Genomic DNA, 27,846 nt, shown 5'->3' with positions numbered 1-27,846 from the left:
AGTGGATGCAACGGTTGAAATCCCGCAAGGATTCGTAACGGTGAACAATCAAACATCACACTTGTGCATCGTGTAGATGCACGTGCCAAACTACACAACCGCCGTTCGCTGTTTCTCGGTTGTTCCACCTGACAATCAACCCTCTTCTCTTTAGCTTCTGGTCGGCGACTCATACGAAACAGTTGGCTTTCCCTTTCTGGTTCTGCTCGAATTCTTGAAATCTAACTGAAATAAAAGATCGTAAGTATCTTGAAACATCGCCAGGGACTTTATATTTGTCTCTTTCTTCGCATTTTAAGTTATTGCGAGTTCTTCAGAGTCCTTTCAATGCGAAATTTATTTCGGATAATAATATTCAAGTTCATGTTCTTTACCTGCAGGATTCGATATTGGAAATCTCCGTTCCTGAATCTCGTTCTTGGGAAAATTTTCGAGTTTTGAATGAAGTTGGTGCTTTACACCTATCAAAAGAGAAAAAAAAAAGGTGCCTTAAATTCGATTTGAATTGATTCAAAGGAGAAAGAGTGTTCTTCAAGTAATTTATTGATTAATGTATTCAGTAATCTCTGTAGATTACTAGTCCCGCTTATTGGACAACTAGACGTTCATTTTGGTGCCATAGGTGATAATTGAAGCTCGTAATAGGTCAAATTCGAGACTAGTTTTGGATTAATTGTTCTGCTTGTGCGTTGAATTGCTTCGGAATTGTCTTGATGGAGAATTCTGAGGCAAAAGACGAAGTTTCTTATTCAGGGACTCGCTCAAATGGTCAAGAAGGGGAAGGGGAAGGGGAAGGGGAAGGGGAAGGGCAAGGGAAAGTTGCAGCATCAGGTTCAGATGCAACTGGTTCCTATGGAGTTGTAGAAATATCTCCAGAGTTGTTGAAGAACACACCTTCGAACATTGCACGGTTGGAAGATGTGATTGAGCAATGCAGAGGTCGGCAGAAGTATCTTGCACAGACCAGGAGCCCTTCTGATGGGGAGGATGTGAGGTGGTACTTCTGCAAGGTCCCTCTAGCAGAGAATGGTGAGTTCTTGCTTCCTTACATTTTAATTTGATTAATTTAGATATGTGGAGAAATTGGATCAATACTTAGTCATTACTTCTTACTTTAACATAGTGTTGTACATTCAAGTATCTAATACGAAGTATATCGGTTGCATCTTTCTTGAAGAAGAAAGTTCTTCAGTTTGAAATAGAAAGAAGTTATATCTCTTTGATGATTTCCTAAATTTGTGTGTATACAGAGTTAGCCGCTTCAGTTCCTCGAACACCGATTGTGGGGAAGAGCGAGTATTTTCGGTTCGGTATGAGGGATTCGCTTGCTCTGGAGGCTTCTTTTTTGCAGGTCATCCATCATATTAGGCTTCATAATTTGTGGATTAAATGCCTATGCTTGTCATTTAAGCAAATACTCTGATTTTTTTATAACGGGTTCCTTATCCTTTCCTCCTCCATCTTTTATTAAATTGAAGTGTTTGATCGGAAAAAAATATTTCACATTTTATGGTTCGCTTCCAAGGCTTTAGAAGATGACTTTCTGTATGCGTTTTGGTCTGCTTTGATTAATTTTCTTCTGGAGTTGCTTAGTGTTTCTTGAATTGGTTCATTTATTTCACTTTTACAGAGAGAGGAAGAGTTGCTTTCTTGTTGGTGGAAAGAGTATGCAGAATGCAGTGAAGGTCCAAGAGTGCACCAACTTCGATCTGATACAAAATCGGGTGTGCCACTAAAATCTGATGTTGGTAAATCAAACCAACTGTATACAGTTGAAGAAGCAGAAAGAGTGGGAGTGCCTGTAAAGGGAGGTCTGTATGAGGTATTGCTTTCATCGTTTTGTCTTTTTTTGGTCGTATAAGTGTTGAGGTTCTTGAACTGAATATTAAAAGAGACATCACTCTGTAAGGTCTGTCGAGGTATTTGTTTTTCCACTTCATATTATCATACTTGTTAATGATCCTTTTTGTTAGTTGACACCACGAGCTGCCAAAGCACCCTCAGTTAATCTTCAATCTCCAGTCCAAAAGCTGACCAGTACACAACCAGGTGTCCATTTAGGTACCCCACTGGCTTCTTAGTACCGAATGACCGGGGATGAAATCACTCAATGGGATAGCCCTCGTTCAGTTCGAGACTGAGCGCCAACCCAAACATAGAAACTGTAAGCATACCATCTGGATCGGCACAAATTCAGATCAAACCGCAAGTTGATGCATTCTAGTTGTATTGCAATTTTATTCCTCATGTACTTCCAAGGTTTTAATTTTAATTTATCAAGACCAAAATGAAAGCATTTGGTATTTCGGTAGAATTTCTAAATCTCCACGGCTCCATAAATTTTTTATGGCTTTGGTTGATTTCAATAGGGATGTAAATGGATTGAATATAGATTGGATGTGATCGGATTTGGATATTCCCTGCCTAGATACGAATACCTCTAAACGGATACGAATGCGAATCAAATTCGGATTTTTGACTATCCGCTTATGTCCTTGACTTGTGTAACCCAAATCTTTCTCCCCCCAATGGTACAATTTTTGCTCTCAATTCATGTCTTTAAGTTGTTTTAGCTCTTTTCCTCATTCTCTAGAACCTGTCCAGACTTCAAAAACCCTCAAAATCATTAAATGGCTAATTTTTTGTTATATTTAATTATCTATTCGGATCAGATAATTATTTTCCAGATAATTCGAATTCGGATTCAATACTTTGTGACCGGACTTGTATAACCCTAAACGAATACGGATGCGAATCTATTTCTGATTTTCAATTATCCGTTTACATACCTAGATTTCAACCAATATCAGCAGAGTTATTGGTTTCCTTTGCTATTGCAGGTTGCAACTGAAATATTTCAGTATGTCTTACTGAAATATGTTGTTATGAAAAATGTGATATCTTTCTCCAGAAACATAAAATTTGAATTGTTTGTAACTGTTCTATCCAAAGGCTAGAAGGATATAGATTTTTACTAGACACACAAAGAGTATTTTAACTTGGGAAATTGAGGTGTTGATGTTGTATGTTAGAAAAACAGGGCTGAGAAAAGGCCAGCATAAATAATAGAGGGGAAAGCTATACATACAGTCAGTGTCTTAAAGACCCATTGGACTAGGTGAGCTAGCTGCAGTCTGAATGTTTGGACTGTCAATCTATGTGAATGAATGTTCAACTTAAAAAACAGTATATTCATTTTAGGTTTTCTTCCGCGTCACGATAACTAGTGAATGAGCTCACCTCGTTATTCTTTTATTTACTCTCGTGAGTGTTTGTATTGTGTTGGAAGTGGAAGGTAGCCCTTGTAAATTCACTTCTTATAGAATCTTGTGGAGAATTAGTATAAATGGTGAAACAGGAAAAAAAAACATTCATTGTAGAGCCTTGTAGCATGTGAAGACAGAGTGATAGAATGCTCCCAATACCCAAAGAAGTAGCAAAAGGATTCTCCTTCCTTGGTACTATAAAACATTGGACATGGTGTTCGAAGGACTCAACCCGGAAACTGATTTGGCCTTGTTTTCCACCTCCATGATTGAGCTCTTCTCCTCCAACTCTTCCAATGTAAACGGAAGAATTGTAGTGAGCGCCGACCGAAATGGCCACTGATAACAATACTTTAATCCTTGCTAGTGAGATGAACACAGTTCTTGCCAAGATCAACATTAGGAGCACCGACAATACAAGTATGAGGCGAATTATTTTAAAGCACAGTCAAAGTTTCTACAGATTCAGCTAGCCCCTGGAAAACCCTAGTCGGCTAAGTCTGCAATGCCTTGGATTTCTCTTCCAGTGTACATAGAGATTGGAAACCTTGAAATTGGGAGGGAACCCTTCGATTGCATGTACATGGAAAGAGAAAAAGAAAGAGCAAGTGAACCTTTGTATCGGGAATTTGGATACAGCTTTGCAGGGCTTCCAATCCCATCTAGACAACTTCTTGTCCTTCCCCGAAGGGTCTTCCTTAACGGTTTGTATTTCGATTCAGGAAAATGGGCCTTTCCTGTAAATTTAGATCTAACATCAGCTTCAGAGACCTTACTCTTGGAGGGTTTTATATTCAGACAAAGGGCATTGCTGACCACCTCCAACTCCTTCAACAATTGCTGGTTACCAGAACACCTGCCATTTTTCTTCATGTAACTGCTGCTTTGGTAGCTATAAATGTATTCAGTCCAAACTGGAACTGAAAAATGCAAGGGTTTACATGAAGATTTCTGGTTTTGGGACCACACAAAGGTTCTATAGAAATAAAGGACTGTAAAAAAAGAAAAAGAAGGTAAGATGTAGATAAAATTCTTCATTTCTAGGGAAGTTTGGGGCTCATTAATGTAGGAGTAGGTTACAAGAAACTAACCTCCACAATTTATAAACCCTAAACAAGACAAATAGGGTCAGGAAACAAGGGAATAAGACCATCAAATAAACCCCCAAGGATACAATAGCAATGCAGGAGCAAAATCAGCCCAAAACCCCACCCGATAGGAGAGAGAAAGGCCTGCGATATGGCTAGAGAGAGCGAGATGCGGCCAGATCTGTAGGACTCCAATTGAGCTGCACTCTTGGGCGTAGGTAGCCCTTAGGGAGTATATAAAAACCTAAAAAATTGAGAGACTTTTGACGGACGGTTGATGAGATATTTACCTTCTTGATTTTTAGACCTAGGAGAGAGAATCTGAAGATTTCTGCAAGAACAACAACTGGGTGATCTGAACAGCTTCAAGAAGAGGATTGAGTAATCCTATTGTGCCTTCTAAACAACCCTTAACAGTAGCTCCTTGATCAGATTCATAATAGAGGAGAAGAGAGAGATCGCATAAAGAAAGGGGGGGAGAAGAAGAATCACACAGCCCTCAGGCTCTCAAACATTCAAACTCAATTCATCTTTTTCAAATCTGTTTCTATGAGTACATAGGCTCCTCTATTTAAAGAGGGCAAAATAGCAATCCTATTATAATTAGGAGCTAGTTTCTAAATAGGCTAGACACTCATAACAGGACTTAGACTCATAATAGGACTAGGACTATGACTCCAACATGGAGTAGGTAACTAACTAACCTAAACTGACAAATAACTGCAATAACAAAGGAAATAGACTCAAAACATGACTCTAATTAAACTAATGAAGTAAATCCCGTTTTTCTACTTGCTACCCATATTTTAGGCCCATTAAAGTGGCCCATTACAAAGAAAACCCATGAGATCAAAGGTCCAACACATACATAACTCAACCTAAGGTTTATTTGCAATAAAATAAGCCCATTAAGTGACTTATCTACATCAATTCCCATGATGTTGAGAAAAACTTGTCCACGAGTTTTGTAGAATGGAAGAATCAATATCAATCGATCAATATCCATCTTTGTCTGTATGAAGTTACCATCAAAACCATGATCGAATGCTATAAGATCCACGATGCGAAGTTCATAGGTGAAGTAGTGACTCGGAAAAATAAAATCTATCGGTTCACTGAAGAGTTCAACTAATTTAAAATTTTCCACAAGTTGATCTTCAACTTCCAACAGTGTTATCTCTTGTTCTACCACTGGTGATTCATCTTCTGGTTCATCTATCTGTTGTTCAACGGCTGAGATCACATAGTTGAAGGTAGAGTGTACTTGGGTTTTGATGTCATTGAGCTTCACTTGCATCAATTGCATTTGTTGACGGATATCCAATAAAAGGTCTAGATCCATTGACCAAATTAATACCAAATTGATTGGAGGTGAATGGAGTTGTGTTTCACGAGACTAAGAGGTTCTTTGGCTCTAATACCACTGAATGTAGGAGTAGATTACAAGAAACTAACTCCCACAATTTATAAATCCCAAACAAGACAAATAAGGTCAGGAAACAAGGGAATAAGACCATCAAATAAGCCCCCAAGGATATAATAGCAATGTAGGAGTAAAATCAGCCCAAATCCTAACCCGATAGGAGAGAGAAAGGCCTGCAATATGGCTAGAGAGAGGTGCGGCCAGATCTGTAGGACTCCAATTGAGCTGCACTCTTGGGTGTAGGTAGCCCTTAGGGAGTGTACAAAAACCTAAAAAATTGAAACTTTTGACGGACGGTTGATGAAATATTTACCTTGACTTTTAGACCTAGGAGAGAGTATCTGAAAATTTCTGCAAGAATAGCAACTGGGTGATCTGAGCAGCTTCAAGAAGAGGATTGAGTAATCCTATCGTGCCTTCTAAACAACCCTTAACAGTAGCTCCTTGATTAGATTCATAATAGTGGAGAAGAGAGAGATCGCATAAAGAAAGGGGGAGAAGAAGAATCACACAGCCCTCAGGCTCTTAAACATTCAACTCAATTCATATTTTTCAAATCTATCTTTATGAGTACATAGGCTCCTATATTTAAAGAGGGCAAAATAGAAATTCTATCATAACTAGGAGCTAGTTTCCAAATAGGACTAGACACTTTTAGCAGGACTTGGACTCATAATAGGATTGGGACTATGACTCCAACATGGAGTAGGTAACTAACTAACCTAAACTGACTAATAACTGCAATAACAAAGGAAATAAACTCAAAACATGACTCTAATTAAACTAATGAAATAAATCCCGTTTTCCTACTTGCTACCCATATTTTAGGCCCATTAAAGTGGCCCATTACAAAGAAAACCCATGGGATCAAAGGTCCAACACATACATAACTCAACCCAAGTTTTATTTGCAATAAAATAAGCATATTAAGTAACTTATCTACATCACTCGTCAGACAATAGAATAAATACAGGACATTGTCTCTAGAGAGAGAGAGAGAGAGAGAGAGAGAGAGAGGTCAGCAGTAGGCGGAAGAGGCAATTGAAACTTGAGGCTTCGATTTAGGGTTCTTGGCTCTGATACCAATTTGAATTATAGGAGAATGATTTGGCTTATCTAGAATGGCAAAGGCCATCTTGAGTATATATCAGAGAAGGGATTACAATTATGGGCTGTTTGGTAAGGATGAGTCATAATCTTTATCCTAACATGTACACACGGGTTCTAGACATACATTGTATCTAGACACATTAATAATAAGTTGTCTCCTAGGGCTATCGTTGTGTTTTTTTAGGTTACTTTAGAACTCATATTGAGTACAAGTGTTATGTTCCTCTTGTTTTCGGCAAGTTGTTAGCGCCAATGTTACATTTTTTGAAAATACATCATATTATTCTCTTCCTATGCCTAGCTCTACTCTTGATGCAGATACTAATCGTGCACCTCCTATTCTTGTCCTTACGCTTATGATGATGTTCTAGTCACTATATCACCTACACCACTGCAAGTGTATTAGCGGCGTAAGAAGACAATGCAGTCTAGTTCAGCTTCAGTTGCTTTCTAGCCACCCATATAGTCTAAACCCAATGTTGTAGCTCCTATTCCTTGTTTCCTAATGACTCACTAGTTGTTCTTCGCAAATGTACCCATTCTTGCACCCAGAATTCCTTGATTGCTTGTCCTATTGAAAATTTTGGTTTTATATCTCATTTATTACTTCTTTTACACAATTTCTTTCATATTATCTACTAATTCCATTCCGAGAAATTATCTTGATGCTTTGTCTCATATTGGGTGGAAAGTGGTTATAGAAGCAAAAAATGAATGTCTTGCTTTCACAATAGACATGGACCCTAATGGATTTGCCTCCATGTAAGGATCTTGTGCGGTGTCATTGGGGGTGCACTATGAAGTACAATCCAGATAGGGGTTTCAATCTTAGGACCACTTCGATTAACCAATTGAAACCAATTGTAAAAGCCCAAAACTAGGAACACTTTACCTAAACATGTCGGGCTCTGCACCTGACAGAATGTTATACACTCGTTCCTAGTTCGAGGGGCCAAACCGACGTCCTCCCCATTAAGCATGACCATTTAAAAATTCTTATAAAAATCCTCTAATGTAATGATCTCTTTGTCTTTTGGTAAATGTAATGATCACTTTGTCATTGACAATCTGACATGCTATTATATAATATGTTAATAAAAATTAAATCACACAATTCGATGGTGAGAGGATGCTTATATGATATGTAATTTATTTCATTAAATATTTTATACACTAACGAACTCTCGTTCTCTCTGAAGTCTCAAACCTTCCAACTTCTCTTTGGGAGAGTAAAAGTTGCCACCACCACAAGACTCAGTAGAAATTAGAGGTGTGAGACACACAAACGGTAACAACCATGGCAATTGGAGTTCCATAAGACGTACACTGCTCAGCTGCTCCTCAACCTCAAGTCCTTGTTCTTTGCCCTTGTCGTCGGCCTATGATTTAACTGCAACCATCAACCACACCACCACATGCAAGTTCTAATCGACTATGTTTCTCTCAATTGCACGACCCTCGGCCATATCTCCTCCTTCAGCATCACAGTATCTGCAACTTGGGGAAAACTCCTTTGCATGCCCCAACCCTTCCAACCAATCCTTCAAATCAACGGAACCATCATCATCCCCTTCCTTTGCAATTGCTCCAACGACACCGAAATCTCCGATAGGGTCCCATAATCATCCCCTTCGGCTGCAATTGCTCCATTGGCTTCAAAATGCATCCAATAGAACCACAACCTGTCAGTTTAGGGCTTGCGGACCTGTCAACTTTGGGGTTCAGAGATTAAGTGACTTTTAGTTTAGGGTATTGATTGTCGGTGGAGAAGAATGCCCAGCCCGTTTATGGCCCGATAATTGATCGACCAATTGTTGCCCTGTCCAGGTCTGGCATATGAAGGCCCGCTTATGTAAACGGTCGGGAACGGAGCGAGGTTGAAAATTAGGGGTTGTCGATTAGGCTCGATCGAAATCGGCCATGATCAACCAATTGACACCCCTAAATCCAGATGGATTGGATGAATGGCTTAAGACCTGTTTGGTTGTGAAGGGTTGTACACAAACTTATAGTGTGGATTATTTTGAGGCCTTCTCACATGTTGCTCATCTTAAGTTGGTCTGTGTACTTATGATCTCGTTAGCTGTGGATTGAGACTAGCCTCTATATCAGATGTATATCAAGAATGTGTTTTTATATGGTGATCTCCACGAGGTGTATATGGACCACCTCTAAGGTATGTTGCTCAGGGGGAGTAAGCTACACATAGCCATGTATGATTTAAACCCAAAGTTTGGTTTGACAAGTTCGGTTCAACTGCTGCTTAGTGGAGATTCTCACAATGTTTTTCTGATCATTTTGTATTTGTTCAGTGTCGGGATTCTAAAGTGGTCATTTTGGTCATTATATCGATGGCATTATCATATTTGGGGATGATGCATCCAGGATTACAAGGGTAAAATCTTATATTCATCATCATTTTCAGATGAAAGACTTGGTTCCTACAAGTATTGATGTAGCCACGTAGGTAAGGGGGGAAAATCAAATCAGCTATGGGGAGCCTTTCAGACCTGGTTATTTGGGGCCAGGCCAGCCATCGAACCAGGCCATTCCTGGCCCAGATCCGACCATCTGCCCCATTGAACAGAAACTCTTTCAGCCCAGATTTGGGCAAATATTTGGTTACCGTTGTTGGCTTGCAGTCCAGCTTAGCAACAGTTTTCCTTTGCCATCGATCAGCATACTTGAGCTCCAAGTTTTGACTGCCAAAAGATCTTCCAAAGATTCATACATTTGTCCTTTATTTGGTGGAAAGCAATCTCAAGAAGAAAGCCTACAACAACCGTCGAACTACACGAGGATTAGTTTCTATTTTTTGTTCAATTTAGTTTCCTTTTTAGTTAGTCAATTAGTTTCCTAATTGTAACCAGACTGGTTTCCTTTTTGTTGTTCAGTTTTAGTTTTCAAACTACTCCTACTTGGTTAGCAAGTTAGAGTCAAGTTAGTAAGTTTATTTACTGTTTTTAGTTTCCTATTTTAGAGTTCAGCTTTGTAAGCCTATAAAAGGAGGTACCCATCGATTGTAATGGTTAAAAGTTAATTAATGAAATTATTGAGTGTAAACTCTTGGCTGAAAAGCTATGATTCAGAGGTGAGATGCCTAGCCCATTGAGGGGTGTGATACCCAAAACCTGAGGGTTAGATACCAATTCCCTTGTTCTCTTCCACCCTTCTCAAACCCCCATCAATTATTTTTTTTCTTTCTTGTTTGTATTTGTGGGAGAGTGATTCAAGTGTTACTTAAAGACTTTTGAAGACCTGCAACACATCCATAGATCAGCCTTGAAGACAGCTAAAGGGGAAGATTGACCACAGCCATGTATCCAGGTTTTTCAGGCTCCATCAATTATCTCCATATTACCCTACCAGCTGACTTATTGGATGGTTTGCAGGCCACACCAGGGGGACCATTCAACCTGGCTTTCAGCCTTTTCTGCCCAGCCAAAAGCCAACTGCAGGTGTCCTTTGCTCTGCTGAAAGCCTGAAACCCTATGTTAGCCAGGGGTGTCTGTGCTCTTTGCTACACAGCTGCGGCCCTGTTGGGGAATTACTTTGGGAGCTATTCAGGTCTACCCTAGACCGTATTTGATCAGGTGTGAGACTTCTAAATTCCTCTAATCTGTGAGTCTTTTTCAGCCTTGTTCTAGACCTAGTGTTGCTCTATTTGGGTTATCTGTCCTGTGTCCAGATCTGATTTTGGTTGGAGTTGTTTTACTATTGGGATTTGTTTACCTAAGGTGAACCTACCTTACATTAAGTATTTTCTTGGCATTGAAATACTACTGAGTAAGAAAATTAGTAGTTTATCTTAGAGAAAAAATGCGTTAGACCTCTTGTATGAGACTGGTATGCTTGCTTCTAAACCAATTGATACTCCTATTGATCTGCATCAGAAGTTTGGGACACTATGGCGAGGAATTTGAGGACAAGCATTGGTATACGAGATTAGTTTGGAAACTCGTTTATCTAACTGTTCCTAGACCTGATATACCTTTTGCTGTTGGTGTTATCATCCAGTTTATGCAATCGCCTAAGAATACTCACTGGGAGGCAGCATATCGTATCTTAAGGACTTAAGGTATCTGAAGGGGGCTCCGGGAAAAAAGGACTTATTTATTGTCCACATCAGAATAACCTGTGGTCAGATTTTCTGATGCAAATTAGGCTGTTGCTGATGGTGATGGACAATCTACCACGGTTATTGCACATTTATTGGTGGCAATCTTGTCACGTGGAGAAGCAAACATCTGTGGCTATGAAGATATTCTATGACAGTCAAATTCCTTCTACATTGCAAGTAACCTGGTGTTATTTGAGGGGACTAAACACATTGAAAATGATTGTCACTTTGTGTGGAATGCTGTTATGAGAAAATTGATTGTTACTCAATTTGTTTCTTCTGCAGATCAGTTGGGTGATATGTTTACCAAGCCTCTGTTTCATTTTGTTTTCCTAAAAGACTGTTCCAAGCTGGGGCATGAGTGATTTATATTCTCCGAGTTGACGGGGAGTGTTAAGTTGTGTACACGTGCATATTTATGTCTAATCCCCTGCAGTGCTGTTGGCGGCCCAGGCTTGTATGTTAGTGATCACAATAAGGGGAGTGTCCCTATCGTGATATGTCTTTGGTTGTTTTATGTTTATTTAGTTTCCTTGTTTAGTTGTAATCAATGTTGTATTCTTAGTAGGATCCTACTAAGAATACAATAGCTATTGGACAGTTATTATAAACAAAGATAGAGCCCACGATAAATAAATATTCTGATTCTAACGTGGTTCAGAAGTTTCTCTTGTTCTCTTGTTCTCCTCTTTTCCTTCTCTCTCATCTTCAACCATTCACTATTGACTGGTTATTAGATCATCTTCTATTACAGAAACAAATACTCTCCATATGATTTTTCCTTATCCACTCCCCCTTCCTACACTCCATTGAGGCTTGGTGAGAGCAGAGATAGTTTTCTAGAGAATCTTTTTGTATTTTGAGTGATGATTGAATTGTTCCTTTTTCTCCTTTCAATACACTACTGGTTTGTCAAGTCATATTTTACCGTCCTCCAGAATTTCAATCTCTTTTCATGCCAATTTAGTTATTGAAGCTTTTTGGCACATGGTTTTTGTTATTTTAGTTAATGAATGCCATCAAGAAATTTCCTTCGACATTAAACTTCATTATACAAATACTGCACTTACATTTTCAAATTCTGTGTTCCCAGTTCATGTTTTGGTAAGTTCCCAACTTGAAGAATACTTTCTGAAACTATTTCGTGGCTCTGCAGGTAGATTTAGCTAAAAGACACTGTTTTCCTGTTTATTGGCAAGGAGAAAATAGGCGTGTTTTAAGGGGTCACTGGTTTGCTCGTGAAGGTGGTCTTGATTGGCTTCCATTGCGTGAAGATGTTGCTGAGCAATTGGAATTTGCATATCGCAGCCAGGTACACGTGGCCACAAGTTCTTCAAGTCATATACTTCCTCCTTATGTGGATCACTTTCCACATCAAGTTTGTACATTTGTTTTGGTTTATCTGTGGGTATTCATCAGTTTCCAGTTCTATAAATTAATGTAGCATATCTTTGCAAAAATTCAAGCTCTCTGTTCACAGATACTCTAGTCTACATAGATGCAGTGGTGTGTTTTCTCTGTTTTCATGTGCTATTAGCCTATTACTATGTTGTTTAATGAAAAACAGGAATCATAATATTCAGTTCCTGCAAACAAAGTTGTCAAAGTGGTAAGTCATAAATGCATAGGCCTCTCAAGCCTCATGGTGAAGTGTTCTCTAGTCCATATCTAGCTGATGAAAACTTACGACAAAAATATGATTTATTTTAAATTAAAAGGTGGTATTACAAATTCAAAGTAGTAGAGTAGACACATATGCCATATAAAATACCACAAAAAGGGAAACACAATAGTTGTATGTTGAAGTTGCAAACTAGCAATGCAAAAAGAAATAGTGAATAATAAAAATCAAATTTCTGGTGGTTTCAATGGCTAAATTAATTTAACTAATGAAAAGGCCAAAATAAACAATTACAAAGTTTGACAAAATAATGGAGTTTGGAGGCCCGAATGGTTATCTTCTAGAAGTTAACTAGTTGCACAAAGTGATTTGACTAAAATTGTTGACCAGTCATCTTGTCTACTTGGCCAACTTCCTGGTAGTTTTGAAGTATATATGTTAAAACATATGTATGTTGAGAGTATGTGTCTTTTCATGGTTGGGGATGTAAGGTGTATATTCTTTCCTGTAAGGGGGAAGTATGGTCCTTAGTTGTCAAGGTGTCGCCTAGGAGAAAAAGAGAGAAAAGTGGAAGAGAAGAGAAGAGAATGAAGAAAAGGAGGAAATGGAGGAAAATAAACATTAGAAGCTGCCACTGCTGCTGGAGTTGCAGAGGCAGTCAGAGCTGCAACCGTTGCCAGACGCATTAGAGTCTGCCTCTGTAGGAAGAACTGTGGCAACACTGCAACTACCACTGCTGAATGCTGCCTCTGTAAGACGGAGGAGGGTGAAGAAGAGGTCAGTACGTACCTGTCCTGCTGCAATTACCACCACTGCCTCTGTTTTCTGGCATCAAAGAGGAAGAAGATGTTGTAATCAAAACTCATTGGGTTTTATTTTTAAAATATTAGGTTAAAAATAGACTTCCTAAACTTGTACATTACATCCTTGTATTTATTAGTAAAAGAAGTAAGATTTAGTTATTTACATGAACATTGCTTGAAAAATTATACTTTACATCTGATCCCCTTTTGTGTATGCACACTTTGATCCCCTTGGTGCCCTCCTAGGCGATTGCCTAGGTGAGAAGCTATCAAGGCACCTAGCCACCATCTGGGCTTGCCTTTGCACCATAAAACTATGGCATGATCCTTTTATATTATTAACAATATATTGGGTTGGAGTGTCTATCGTAAGACACATACAACCACCTTATTCTATTCTCATTCTTCATTTTCTGTGCTTCTTCTCTTTGCTTTTTGAACTTCACAAAACTACTTGGTATCAAACCCTAAGGTGATTTTGAAAGTCGACTACAACTCTTTTTTTTTTGGGTGAAATAAATAATTCATTATCAAAAAGAAAGGGAAACAAGGGGCCCCAAACAAAGGGGAAAAAGAAAAGATAAGAATGCACAATCCTCAGAGAGGGGGGAGAGGGCTGAAGAAAAAGAAGGACCAGCCCCAAGACACAACAATATCCCTATTCCTTGGGGAGTCTACACAAGAAGAGAAGAACAAACAAGCTTGTTCTTGATATCAAAGAAGATGGAGTCCCAAATTTGTTGGAAGGATCTTGAGCTGGAGGACCATTTTCTGAAGTTACGCTCCAATACTCCATCCAAATGTGGTTTATAGCGGCACCAAAAGCTAACTTTCCACCTAGAGCCATTCCCTATCACAAGGAGATATACTGGAAAAGGGCATATCCACCTAGAGTCATTCCCAATCAATGGAAGAATCCTAGGGCTTATTGGCCAACATTTAGATAGGAGTCCTTTCCAAATGGAGGTGGAAAGAGGCAAGAAAAAAAGGGACGATCAACATCTTCCTGAGCATTCCAGCAGAGACAGCAAGATGGTGAAACTGGGACCTGAAGGTGGATGAGAAAGGACTGCATTGGGAGGTAGTTGGAGAGCGCTCGCAATACATTGAAGCTGTGATGAGGCATGTGGCCTTTGGACCACACTAACTTGTGCCTAGTAGATAAGGTACCATGAGATCTGATGGGGTCCCAAGCCGCGTTTGAAGTTGAAAAGGCCCAAAGAAGAGGCTGACCAAACCATGGTATCACCTCTACCATTTGGCCTTCTGGGAATGAAAGGCGAGGCATTCTAGACAGAGTCTGGGACAGGAGGATGGCGGGGGTGCCCAATCATTATGCTGCATGATATCGGCAACCATGGACAACTTGGAAAACACCGAACTATAGATTGCTCTTGCTAATCTTTTTTCTATTCTTCCGTATTTGTACTTGGGTGTATGGTCAATATATGAACTAGGGCATTAAATGTGTTAAAAGGAGGATGCCGATGTTTACATCAGTTTCTTTTCTGTTCTTCCTCTTGTGGCAACACCATTCTTTGCCTTGTTTCTAGTATTCCTTTTAGTTTCTATTTTACTTAACACCTGCTATTATGTTTACATTATTTTCTAATTCCTTTTTCTAGTTTCTATTTTGGTTCTAATTGCTAGTCTGTGAGTTATTTACTGCTTTTCTCTAGTTTCTAATTCTGTTTTTTAGTCTGTATATTCTATATTTTTCCTATATTCACTTTCCATTCTGATTCTCTAGTTATAAATCCATGCACTCAATCACTTTTGATTTTGGTTTCTCTTGCTATTCTACCTTCTAGTTGTTGTTACACTAATGTTTCGAAATTCGATTTCAATTTTCCAGCAAGTTACTATTTTATTTCTATCCTAATATGCTCAAACCCATCCTTTAGATCTGTTCAAACTAAGGGTTTATTCTCCTTCTGGTGCAGCTAAGTCACTTAATGGGTTCAATAAAATAAACCCTTTAAATGACTTACCTGCATCACCTCCCCTGTTAGCCCACTTGACCAAAATTCTGGCCACATGAGACGTATTTTTTCTATTTAATTAAATCTCAATTGCTGGTTTGGGTTCCTACTCCCTATGATTCTGGACTTACACGAGGTTTTCTAGCCCTATTCTTTAGGTGATTAGAATACCCTACATAGTTGTCATGGCGTGGAAGGGGCTTGGATGCTAGCCGACACCAACAAGGCGCCTGGCTAAGCAACCCTAGTTGTCAAGGCTCCTGGACGCCTAGGCAATGCCTTGACAAGTATGATACCCCATTAATTTCTCTCTCTCCCCTTCCTCCAGCATGATTGTACAATGCATATTGAACTTGATTGCCACTTCATCAAAGAGAGTTGAATTCTGGACTCACTTGTGCACCATTTGTTCAGACAGATGACAAGCTAGCTGATATCTTGACTGAAGGACTTGGATCTCCATGGTTTTCTCTTCATACTCTCCTCCTTTTTTTCTTCAATATCTCTGCTTCTTCTCTTTTATTTTTGAACTTCACAAAACACTGGTAGTGTCCAACTGATTCATTAGTCAGCGATGCTCCAAAACACTTTGATAACATTGTCTCAAAAGCTTGAGCTCATTGACAGCCCAACTGTCCAACTAGGTGGTTGGCTACATGAATTTTCTTCTCTCATTCCACTCTATAGTTATACTTCTGTGGGAGGATCCATTTTAAAACTAAGTCTGGTTTAGTGTAAATGATGTAGCAAAAGTTATCCACCTTCTTCCGACTTGGCATTACAACATTTTCTGGGCTTTGGAACTCTAGTCAATCTAATGCACAGTTGCGAAGTCGTAAAATCACCTCATCACCCCTTGATCTGTAAGGAATAACTGGAGCAACCTACTCAGTATATACAGGAATATGGAACACCGTTAATATATTTTGGCTCTGAAATGGTTTTCATATGAATTCCAGATTGTGGAAATCCATTTTATTCTATTTTTTACGAGTCATAAGAATTTTTTCAGATAATGTTGAAATACATATTACATCCAGGTCTGGCATCGGAGAACATTTCAACCATCAGGCCTTTTTGCAGCTCGAGTAGATTTACAAGGTTCTACCCAAGTATGTACTCAGTTCGCTTTGCGATGATTTGAAGTCCATTCCGTTTCTTTTCCCCATCATTAAATCCTCTTATTTCATGGAATTTCACTGGTTCAATTTAACTTGGCGTATGTGTATAGGGGTTGCATGCACTTTTCACTGGGGAAGATGATACTTGGGAGGTTTGGATGAATTACGATGCCTCTGGTTTTTCAAATGTTGTTGGTTTAAGAGGAAATGGCATTAAATTAAGGCGTGGGTATTCTTCGTCTGGGTCTCTGAAACCAACTCAGGTTTTCCTTTTGAAACATTTGCTTGTTCCTTTTTTCTCATGTTTTCCATCCATGCTTTGCAGGCCACATTAATACTCATGAATGATGAACCTCTGTTCTTTATTCCTTGAAATAGTTGTCTGTATACCTATGCTATGCATGTGATCAATTTATTGATGTTTTGTATTAGTTGATTTTCTATTCTTTATAATATAGTCATAACTTCCTACGATATACTGCAATTAATTGGTACAGAGATATTTAATTTGTTTCATGCAAACGATGGAAATGACACCTGGTCATTCTAAAGCCTGAAATGAGTTTTCCATATTCACTGTCATCATCATGAGAGACTTTAGCTAAAGAAGCATTGCTTCCTGCATTATGCATTTATGCTAAAGAATACAGATGTAGCTGGTTAAAGGCTATGTAGTTGGTTGAAAAATTTGCTGGTACAGTTACTGGAAGGCCATTTATGAGCTTTCAGTATCCATGTAAAAGAAGTGTCCAGGGGATTTTTGATGAAGACCCTCCATATGTTAGTACTCTTTTTACTGTTGCTTATGGTGCTAATTTCCTCAACCCATTTCTTACTGTTGGGCTGAGAACCAGCCAGTACTGGACATCCATACTGTGTTGCTTCGATTATATTATGGGACAAGAAGCCCCGGAATAGTTTCTTGAAGAAAACAGAGGGAGATTCATGCTTCTGTTGCATATCCCTCCAACATGAATTCCTGTGGGCATGTTCAAATAGCTATTTCAAATTATGGAGTTTTAAGTTAGAAATAAAGTAAATTACTGACGTTATAGGGAGTTTTTATCCGTCAAACTTGTATTAGGAAAAGAATTTATGATGTTACCTCAGGTTTGGAAACCCTAGATTTTGGTCGCTATGGGCCCACCCGAGTGTACACTAGCCAGAACTGAAGTTTCCAATGGAGGTGGCAATTTGGTAATTAACAGAATCTTAGGGCAACTTGGTAGTTAAATTGGGAAAGGGATAAGAAGGGAATTAAAATTAAAGGATTAGGTCAAACATGGAACTAAAGGATAGAGGTTGAAATATAAATAGAGAGGGGGGTTAATATTGGAAAAGAAGGCAATTATGGTGTGGCTGGTGCCATATAAATAGCATCACCAAGTTGTCTTCTCCTTTGAACAAACACCAGAAGCGGAAGAACCAGTTTCAGAATCGAGAAGTGAACTCCTTCAAACAGAAGCCAATCGACCTCAAATAGTCAAATTTCAGAGAGTGATTCCTCTCCCTTGGGCTTCCCTAACACGACCACTAGCTACTGGAAAGAACCAGCAGGCAGAGAAGAGTTTTTAGTTGAGTCAGGTCTGATTGTTGGTCAGTTCATCACAGGTAGAAGGAATGGAGGGATGGTAACCTAGGGTTTAGTTTGCCCAAGACAGATGGCACAACACCAAGAAGATGGGGAGGAATGAAGGGATGAGGTAATTTGGTCCCTAGACTCCCTATCTATGGTGGTCTGCAGGCACTATCAAACCTACACAGTGAACAGTAGGGAAGAAAGGGAGTTGGGAAGGAGGAGATGAACGAGATAGAAGAAGAAGAATGTACGATTGTATAGGTAACCCGAGAGGGTGGGGGTTTGAATTGGGTAATGTGGAATGTAGGCCCAAATTTAAATTTCTTTTCAAGCTACCTCAAAACTACAGCAAATGTAAGTAAGCAAAATCACAACTCAATTAGATGGAGGAGATAAAGAAATAGAGAGAGTGCAGAGTCCAACTTTAAAGTGGTTCACACAGCCTCAATACCATCCTGCGTCCACTCTTCAAGCTTCCAGCTTGGAATCCACCAACACACTCTCTTTGCAGGGTAGGAGAAACACCCCTCAAAATGATAGTTTTCTGGAATCTATTAACTCCCACAATGATCACTCCATTATCAATCCACACAAAATTTCGGGCAATGCTGTTAGAGTTCTTGGAATATGGGTACTGGGATATTATGTTGTATTGTGTTTTATCTTTTACCTTTTTACCTCTCTTAGCTATCTTATGTTAGCATTTGGGGTTGGGGGGATGTAATTTCTGTTAGGATGGCTTAAGTGAATCAATATAGGGGGGAGAAGTCTCTCCCACAAGACATTTCTGCCAACTCCCTCTTCTTCTACGGTTCTACCTCCTATTCTTATCTTCTCTCTTATCCTCTTGTTCTCTTACAACCTTTATTTTCCAATTTGGAATCAGGTCCCACGGTTTTTCATTTGAGAGTCATGGTACAAGTTCCTCATTTCCATTTCCTCTATTTAGAACCCTAGGTTACAAAGGGATTCAAAGGAAGAGGCTATCATGTGAAAAGTTTGAAGAAATCATGAGATATGTCTTGGATGAAGACTAAAGAAGCACCAAGAGAAGATCTCATGTGAAGTTGTGGCTGTTTGGAGCTTAAATCAACAAGGCCAGGGCTGATAAGGTTACAGCCAGCCCTATACTTGAGTTTTTCTCTCTCATCTCAGACTTGTTGAAGTTAGGACAGGGCTCATTTGAGTGGCCCAAGGGTCCTCTCCAACCTCCATATAGTCTCAATTATTGAAGAAAGGAGTTGTTGGAGCACAACTCACTTCCCCATGGACTGATAGGTACCGCCAACATCGGAATTTTTTGCCTCTTTTTTGCATTTGAAATGCTATTTATAGAGGAGCTTTCCAACAGTCAAATTTCGGTTGCTTAGGTTTCTAATGGCTCTATTTTCAAATCATTAGTCAACCGCTAAACAGATCTGGTAGGCCACTATCATGTAGACTGAGTTTGAACACCTCTCGGATTCTATCAGTCAATATCCGGTCAGCTGCTGCATCGACCTTCTGCATATTGGGTGCTCTAGGTAACCAACAGTGCTTGTACCGGTCGGTCGCTTGTATGCACACCACTGGACTGCCCACTCTTAGACCGGTTGGCCGCTCAATGGACCGTCAATGCTATTTTTGGCCTTTTTCTAATATCAACTCATATCACTTGGACATATTTTCAAGTTGGTTCATATATCATACCAAGTGAACCAAGATAAGGTCCATAAAGGTTACCAAGGGGCCAAGTCAAGGTTCACATTGAATATCAATCATTAGGTCCATTTTGATGTAGTCAACCTACCTATTAATCATCTATCTTAGGTATTCCAATTTATGTCTTTAGGTGATTACATAAGCTTGAGCATTTGGGATCTTTACATCGTAGGATCATCTATATGATCACAAAGTAAAAACTTATCCTAGGGACACATTTAAGCAAACTTGAAATGTCTTCAAGTCTTGGCTCGTGTTGCTTGAATCACATGGATGGCTTGGCTTGTTCTTTAAGTTGTGCTCCACCACTCCATGACAAAGGTTTCTTGAGTAGCTATATATCTCTAGTTTGATGCTAGGCTTTCCCCACGTAGTTACTCAATAAACCTTTGTCATGGAGTGGTGGAGCACAACTTGAAGAATAAGCCAAACCGAGGGGCAGTGGAAGGGAGGTATACTTGTAATTTTCCTTTTGCTTTGCTTATTATAAATAAAGGCTTGAGTGATCTCATTATTCACTCAAGCTTTCTACCTTAGTTTGACTATTAACATGGTATCAGAACAATTTTTTTGATCTAGGTTGTTTTAGCCTTCCCTTTCTCTTCTTCCAAAATTGCAAGCCTCCGTCCTCTCAAACCTCCACCTTCTCCTCTTCCTTTGTCTCCTTAATTCTCTATAAATTAGCACTAATGAGGCTATTCATTTGAATCTAGTTGCTGTCCTATACATTGGCTCAATGTTTTGAACCCAAAAACTTGTAAGAATCGATTAGGGTTCTTCCCCTCTTCTCTGTGATTTTTGATTCTTCCCTTTTTAGAGATTGATTCTTCCTACTTTAAGATCAAATTTCCACCTATTAGAGATCAAATACGGCAAATTGGAAGAACTCATTCTGATGTGTGGGGTCCGTCTCGCCAAACATCTATTTCTAGGAAATGAAGGTTTATGTCTTTCATTGATTGTCACTCTAGAATCACTTGGGTGTATATATGCAGCACAAAAGTGAAGTTTTCAGTTGTTTTCAGTGGTTCCATAAGATGATTCAGACTCAGTTCGATGCCACTCTAAAAATTCTCCGTAGTGATAATGGAGCGGAGTACATAGAGGGCCAGTTTCAAAAATACCTTGCTGACCATGGGATTCTTCATAAGACAAGCTGTCTTAGTACTCTAGCTCAGAATGAGAGTAGCCGAATGCAAGAATATGCACTTGCTAGATATTGCTCGAGCCATGATGTTTGCTAGACAAGTGCCATCTCAGCATTAGAGCGATGCTGTCCTCACTGCTGCTAACTTGATCAATGACATACCTACTTGTGTTCCAATTCTGGAACTCTTGTTGATGTTCTTCAAGGAAATTCATTCTTCCTGGTTCCTCCAAGGACTTTTGGGGGGTGCTTGTTAGTTGGGGATCATCACTCACCTGGGAATTGGAACCTCGAAGTACTAAGTGTATCTTTCTAAGGTATTCTCTTATATAGAGAGGATATAAGTGTTACCATCCTCCTACTCGGTGTACTATGGTTACAATGGATGTTGTGTTTCATGAATCCGTTGGTTACTATTACTCACCACCTCTTCAGGGGGTGTCAGGTATTCATAGTAAAGAGGTGACTCCGAATTTACTTGCTCCACCAGTGTATTCACCATCCTCCTTTGAAGATCCTCATGTTAAAAAAGAGAGTGGGGGGGGGGATAGAGACTACTATTCCACTTCAGGGGGATCCAAACTCAACAAGAGATGACTCTAGTCTGGAGAACTATTGTTGAATTTCAAAGACAGATTGATGATTCAACTTTCAGGTCTACCGTAGGGGCCACACCAGAAATAAACAACTTTAGACCATCACCAGCACTACAACACCTTTCCACATCCCTTCGCTAGCCCTGGATCTAGATTCGACTGAGCGTAACACTTAAGATGTAATTTCTTCTTCTAACCAACCTATTGCTCTTAGAAAAGGCACTAGGACTTGTACTCAACACCCCATATCCCATGTTGTTTCGTATGATTCCCTTTCTCCCTCCTATTGTGTTTTTGTGTCTTTCTTTCCTTTGTTTGTGTTCCCAGAATTGGCAGGAAGCTCTTGCAGATGGAAAAAGGAAGGCCGCACTGGTGGATGAAATGGATGCCCTAAGAAAGAATGCTACATGGGAACTTGTGACTCTTCCTCTTGGGAAAAGACCAGTTGGTTGTAAGTGGGTGTTTATAGTGAAGCAAAAGATAAATGGTTCTGTGGATAGGGCTTGTGGCTAACACTCAGACATATGGAAATGATTACTAGGAGACATTTGCATCGGTTGCCAACATGATCTCTATGTGAGTGTTTTTCTCATGACATGTGTGAATCTAGGATGGGATCTCCGACAACTTGGTGTAAAGAATGCTTTGCTCCATAGAGAGCTCGATGAGGAAGTGCATATAGATATTATCTAGTAAGGGAACTCAAGGCAAGGTTTGTAGGTTGAAGCATGCTCTCTATGGTCTGAAGCAGTCACCTAGAGCATGGTTTATGAGATTTCACAAGGTGATGACATTTGTGGTTATAAGTTGAGTAATGCTGACCACCCATTGTTCATAAAGAGTTATGGTGATAAAAATTACTATTCTCATCGTTTATATGGATGACATCGTGGTGTCAGGGAATGACAGTGCTGAGGTTCGTCGCCTCATGGACTTTCTTGGTCAAGAGTTTGGAATAAAGGATTTTGGAAATCTAAGGTACTTTCTTGGGATTGAAGTTGCTTGATCCTGCTGTCTTTATTTGAATGGTGCTGAAGATGCTGATTACCTTTTCTTCTCTTGTCCCTTAATTTGGAAGAAAGTCCTTTAGCATTGCTGGCATTCTAATAGAAGATCTCTCCATCTTGCTAGAGAATGGATTTGGGATGATATGACTTTTGCTTGTTCCTCCATTTGCGACACTGTTGAGAAGCTTGCCTTTTGCGCCACCATTAGCCACATTTTGATGGAGCGTAATCTTCGTGGACTTCCAGCTCTAAACTTTCTTTTCTTCCCCACCGTTCAATTTCTGACTCCCTAAGGAACATGCCTTATTGTTGTTTCCTGGGATCTCCACCCTCCATCTTATTGCCCCCTTAAGATGGCTCCCATTTTTTCCTTTGGTTGGGCTTGTTAACCTGATGATGTCAAGATGTGTCTTGTTCTCTTTCCTTTTCTGTTTTGGGCTTCATTCCCTTCGGTTCTTTTGTATCCCCCCTTTTTTCCTTGTCGTGATATATTTTTTCATTCATAAAAAAAAAAAAAAAGGTTGCCCGATTTTCAAAAGGTATCTTTTTGTCCCAGAGGAAGTACATCCTTGATCTACTATCAGAGTCTGGTTTATTGGGTTGTCATACTTCTGATACTCTTATGGAAGCTAGTACCTGGCTCAAGGGAAAGGAGGGTGAACCTGTTGACAAAGGACGTTACCAATGGTCAGTAGGAAAAATGATCTATCAGGGTGAACCTGTTGACAAAGGACGTTACCAATGGTCAGTAGGAAAACTGATCTATCTCTCTCATACTCGGCCTGATATTGTTGTGGCTATCAGTTTATGCATGATCCCTCCCATATGGAAGCAGTTCTATGTATCTTGAGATACTTGAAGTCTGCTTCGGGAAAAGGGATCCTTTTATCTCATCATGGTCATCTCAGAGTTGAAGCTTATACAGATGTTGATTGGGCTGGATCACCTGATAGAAAGTCCATCTCAGGGTATTATACCTTCATGGGTGTGAATCCTGTCACTTGGTGCAACAAGAGGCAGGATGTGGTGGATAGATCCAGTGATGAAGCAGAGTTTTGTGCCATGAAACAAGGGATTTGTGAGTTGTTGTGGTTATGCACTTTATTGGATGATATTGGTGTACCTCTTCGTCTTCCTATGATGCTCTACTGTGATAATAAGGCTGCAATCAGTTTTGGTCATAATCCATTATAGCATGACCGTACCAAGCATGTGGAGATCGACAAACACTTTATCAAGGAAAAGTTGGATGTTGGTTTGATTTGTGTTCCCTTTGTGAAGTCCAGTGATCAGTTAGCTGATGTGTTCACTAAGGAGGAAAGAAGTTTCATCATTGTTTAGTCAAGTTGGGCATGTGTGATATCTATGCGCCAACTTAAGGGGGAGTGTGTTGAATCCATGGTTTAAAGTATCAGTACATATTGTATCTTATTGACTGATACGTATCTGTATTGGCCCTTACCGATGCGGTACTACCGATACGATACATTGAAATTTTGAAATCCTTTTGTATTGATATGTATCTTACAATACACCATCGATACATATTGATACACACGATACGATATAATACACACTGATACTTTATGAAAAATTAAAAATCAAGGTGAAATGTACGTTTCGGTATGCATCGGTGCATATCGGTACCGATACAGACGATATGTACCGATACAAAGTGCTACGGTCATATAATGGGCAAGATGGATAATTTTTCAGAAAACACGATTTTTGAGGGGTTTTTGTTCCAAAGTTGATGCCAACCATTTTTCTCTGTTAATTAAATTGGAAATCAAGGTTGAGAACAAGGATTTTACATTTATGGGACAACTACAAACCTTGGATTCTTAGTGCGATACTCTCAATTTAGTGTTTATGCATAATGCATATTATCTATAGCTTTTTTAAACTATTTTTTTAATGCAAAAATGTATAAAAAAGTGTTTTCTATCTATTTATGTGCATCTCTTTAGCATATCTCTGGTACGATACCCTCTGATACGTATCTTAATTTTGGACGACCGATATGACGACCGATACTTTAATCCTTGGTTGAATCATATAATTAATTTTGTAGGGGGTATTCTAAGCTTTTCCCCCTTAAACCGACCCTAATTAATGAGGGGCGGTGGAAGGGGGGCATTTGTAATTTTCCTTCTGTTTTGCTTATTATAAATAAAGGCTTGAGTGATCTCATTATTCATTCAAGCATTCTACCCTAGTGTGTCTGTAAACGGAATTCATGTACCGACCCCATTTAATTGGGATAAGGCTGAGTTGAGTTGATACATGATAGAAATTTTTTATTTCATTTGTTGAAGATGCACTGCCTAAATTTTAATGGCTTGCTATAGAACCGTATCATTCTCTTGACAAGCATTTTATTTTTTTCAGGATGAATTACGTCAGCAGAAAGAGGAAGAAATGGATGATTACTGTTCCCAGGTGTGTGTTCTCTAGTATTTAAAGTGCTTCAATCGTTCACTGGATAGTCTATACAGTTTTCTTTTAGAGATTTCTTGTGCATTAATGATTTGAAGGCCTCCCTAACTTAAATTTAAAATTTGTTCCATGATGTAGAAAGACATCTCAGTGTTCTGTCCATGATTTTCTCGTTTTTCTCCTCTCTCTTTGTCCCCCTGTGTGTGTGTGTGTTTATGTTTTGGCAGAATGGATGGAGGGAGGGATTTGTTTTGATAGGATTGTTTGCCTCTCTCTTGGGCTTCTATATTCGGCCTTTGATTTTCATTTTCCCTTTCAACAATTATCTTCTTCTTTGTTGCCTATCAAAACCTTACTTGCACAAAAAAAGAAAAAAAAAAAAGGGTTGGTGGGAATTCCAATCCTCTGTTATGGGAATTTAGTTTTCAATTCCAACCTTGCTTAAATTTTTCAATCAAGGGGAAGCATTATGAGGATGAGGGTTTCCTGATTTTCCTTTTTCTTTTTTTTGAATTAGTAGAAGAGGGGAGAAAAGTAGATATTGGGACAACTTAGGGGAAATGTTAGGAGAAATCACCTATATTTTGTGTAATCTTAAGAAATGCTGAAAGAGATGGTTATGTTTTTCACACCTTAAGAAACTAAAGTTAAGAAGAAATTCATAATATGATAGGTGTGGGAAGTAGTATGTGGTTTGAGAATAAATGTTATGTGGGTTTCTTAAATTGAAATCCATTTTAGGTGCAACTATCAAAATTCATAGAATACATGAATAATGCATTAATGACCATAGTTGGTAAGGCGACAAGGCGAACCAAGGCAGTGGAGGGTTGTCTAAGCGCTTAGGCGAGAAGGCGCACGCCTTGAGGCGAACAAGGCGACCAATTGTTATTTTTTATTTTTCCTATTTTCTAACATTATTTAGTAAGCTATATATACCTTGTATCATAAAAAATCAAGATTAAGCAACATCAAGTCATTAAAAATCAACATTTAGCCATATTAAATCATAAAAAATTAACATCAAGTCATATTAAGCTATAAAAAATCAAAATTTAGAGAAATGCTTTGGTTCTATAATAAGTTTGACTGGTCAAATGATATTATTTTTACATGAGACTTTTTGTATCAGTTATAATATAAAACCAGCTTTCCAACAAGTCTAAGATTACTTAAATCTAAGTTGTAATGACAAAGTTATGCTCCGGTCAAACTTATTTTTAAGTGCGTAAATGCTGTTAAAATCGCCTGAATGAAAATAATTTTATGGATATCAAAACAAAAAATTATTTTACCGGACTTTTGGTTTTTAGCAATGTTTTAACATGATAGAATTTATAAAATTTTCATAATTGAGAAAAACTCCAGCATTTAAAAGTTGAAAATCGCCCCTATAACCAAAATCCAGTTTTTCTTCTTGGACTGGGGGGTTGACTTTTTATCCTTTTGGAATTTGATTTTTAAACTATTTTTATTGGATTCAAATAGGGGATATTTGCTTATTTATGAATAATATCTTAAGTATTACTTAAAAGATATTTGGCATAAATAAGTGCCAAAACACAAGGCGACATGCAGTGCAATAAGGCGACTGTCACTTAGGCGACGCCTTGACAACTATGCTAGGAAGCTTCCCTCGTTTCCTCTATCATCCTAAATGGTGTTTGGTTTGCCCCTTTGGATACCCTGCCCTCTCTCCCTTCTGGTCATCCCTTCCCCCCTTCCTCCCCTTACCTTATTTGACCCTTTAGATAAAATCATTTGCTCCCCTTCTTCTTCTGGTCAATTCTCCTCCTCCTCTGCTTGGCATCTGATTTGCTCTTCTGGCCCTCCCTCCCATTGGCATAAGAAGGTTTGGTTCAAATTCTACATTCCTCGGCATAATTTCACTGTATAGAGAGCTCTCTCTGATTGTCTTCCTATCGAGGCCATCCTCTTGCACCGTCACATCTCTAACCCCACTTGTTGCTTTTGTTGGAATGGTTTTGAAGACACTAATGATCTTTTTTTCTTTTGTTGTCCGTTCTCTTCCACCATTTGGAAGCGTATCCTTGCCAAATGTTGGCTGTCTAGAAGAAGTCCCCTCCCCCTTCAGAGAGAATGGATTTGGATCGACATGGCCTTTTCCAGTAACTCGATTTGCGATACTGCTGGGAAGCTGGCTTTTTGCACTGCCATCAACCACATTTGGATGGAGCAAAATCTGTGTAGATGGTCTTCCAATTCCAAATCTTGTGATAAGATTTGGAACACCAACTACTTGATGTCTCCTCCATGCTTAGCCGGGCTCCTCCTGGTTTAGTCGCTGACACCCCAAGGAACAGGCTAATTGTTATTTCCTGGGGTTTACCGCTATCTATTTTGTCCTCCCCTCCCCCTGCTCCTTAATGGTTGTCTCCCCTTGCTTTGTGCAGTTCTTGCCTTTCTAGGCTGTGTATATCCCCCACCCCCTTTTTCTTCTTGCTTTATATATTGTTTACCATAAAAAAAAAAATGTGAACCATTTTTCTTGTATAATAATCATGTTACAGATCCCACACTGCCTATTCAGTTTAACAAATCGAAACTCTTTGATCTCCATGATCTTTCCCATTATTTATTTATTTATTTATTTATTTTTTGGTGGTGGTGGTGGTAGTGAAGGGCTATTTAAACACACACACACTCACTCACAATTGCTTGTTGAGCCCACAGAAACTGGAAGACCAGGTCTTTACTCACTGTGTCCTGCTTTTTGTGTCTGTTTCTTTTCCCTTATAGACTGTCCCATATAAATTGCTCCTCAGTGTGGAAAAAGTAAAATTGGTTGTGTGGTAAGTTTGTCCTTGTGGTTTGAGCTATGT

At 39.1% G+C, this 27,846-nt stretch overlaps 1 protein-coding gene across 2 annotated transcripts; it reads left to right on the top strand.

Annotated features, from left to right (window-relative positions):
- Nucleotides 1–25,082, top strand: LOC122064879 (phospholipase SGR2-like). 2 transcript variants are annotated; one of them, XM_042628662.1, is made up of 8 exons: nt 1–240; nt 381–1,029; nt 1,251–1,351; nt 1,631–1,822; nt 12,164–12,319; nt 16,454–16,525; nt 16,645–16,797; nt 24,956–25,082. In XM_042628662.1, exons 2-8 carry the CDS (start codon nt 714–716, stop codon nt 25,019–25,021), a joined length of 1,056 nt encoding a protein of 351 aa, XP_042484596.1. In that variant the 5' UTR covers nt 1–240; nt 381–713; the 3' UTR covers nt 25,022–25,082. The 2 variants fall into 2 exon arrangements, with proteins under 2 accessions (XP_042484596.1, XP_042484598.1); XM_042628664.1 differs by lacking the exon at nt 1–240 and having other exon boundaries at nt 272–1,029.
- The last annotated feature ends 2,764 nt before the right edge of the window (nt 25,083–27,846 follow it).

This window comes from Macadamia integrifolia, unplaced genomic scaffold (assembly GCF_013358625.1).
Source record: "Macadamia integrifolia cultivar HAES 741 unplaced genomic scaffold, SCU_Mint_v3 scaffold1801, whole genome shotgun sequence".
NCBI lineage: Eukaryota > Viridiplantae > Streptophyta > Magnoliopsida > Proteales > Proteaceae > Macadamia > Macadamia integrifolia.
The sequence above is the reverse complement of the archived record's forward strand: the minus strand, read 5'-3'. Positions and strand labels throughout refer to the sequence as shown.

What these genes read in the sequence shown, in the direction of transcription:
- LOC122064879 (XM_042628662.1), top strand. Translation starts at nt 714, where the DNA reads ATGGAGAATTCTGAGGCAAAAGACGAAGTTTCTTATTCAGGGACTCGC. An exon ending in TAAAGGGAGGTCTGTATGAG is followed by an intron (nt 1,823 to 12,163) that starts GTATTGCTTTCA and finishes GTGGCTCTGCAG; the next exon opens with GTAGATTTAGCTAAAAGACA. An exon ending in AATTTGCATATCGCAGCCAG is followed by an intron (nt 12,320 to 16,453) that starts GTACACGTGGCC and finishes TATTACATCCAG; the next exon opens with GTCTGGCATCGGAGAACATT.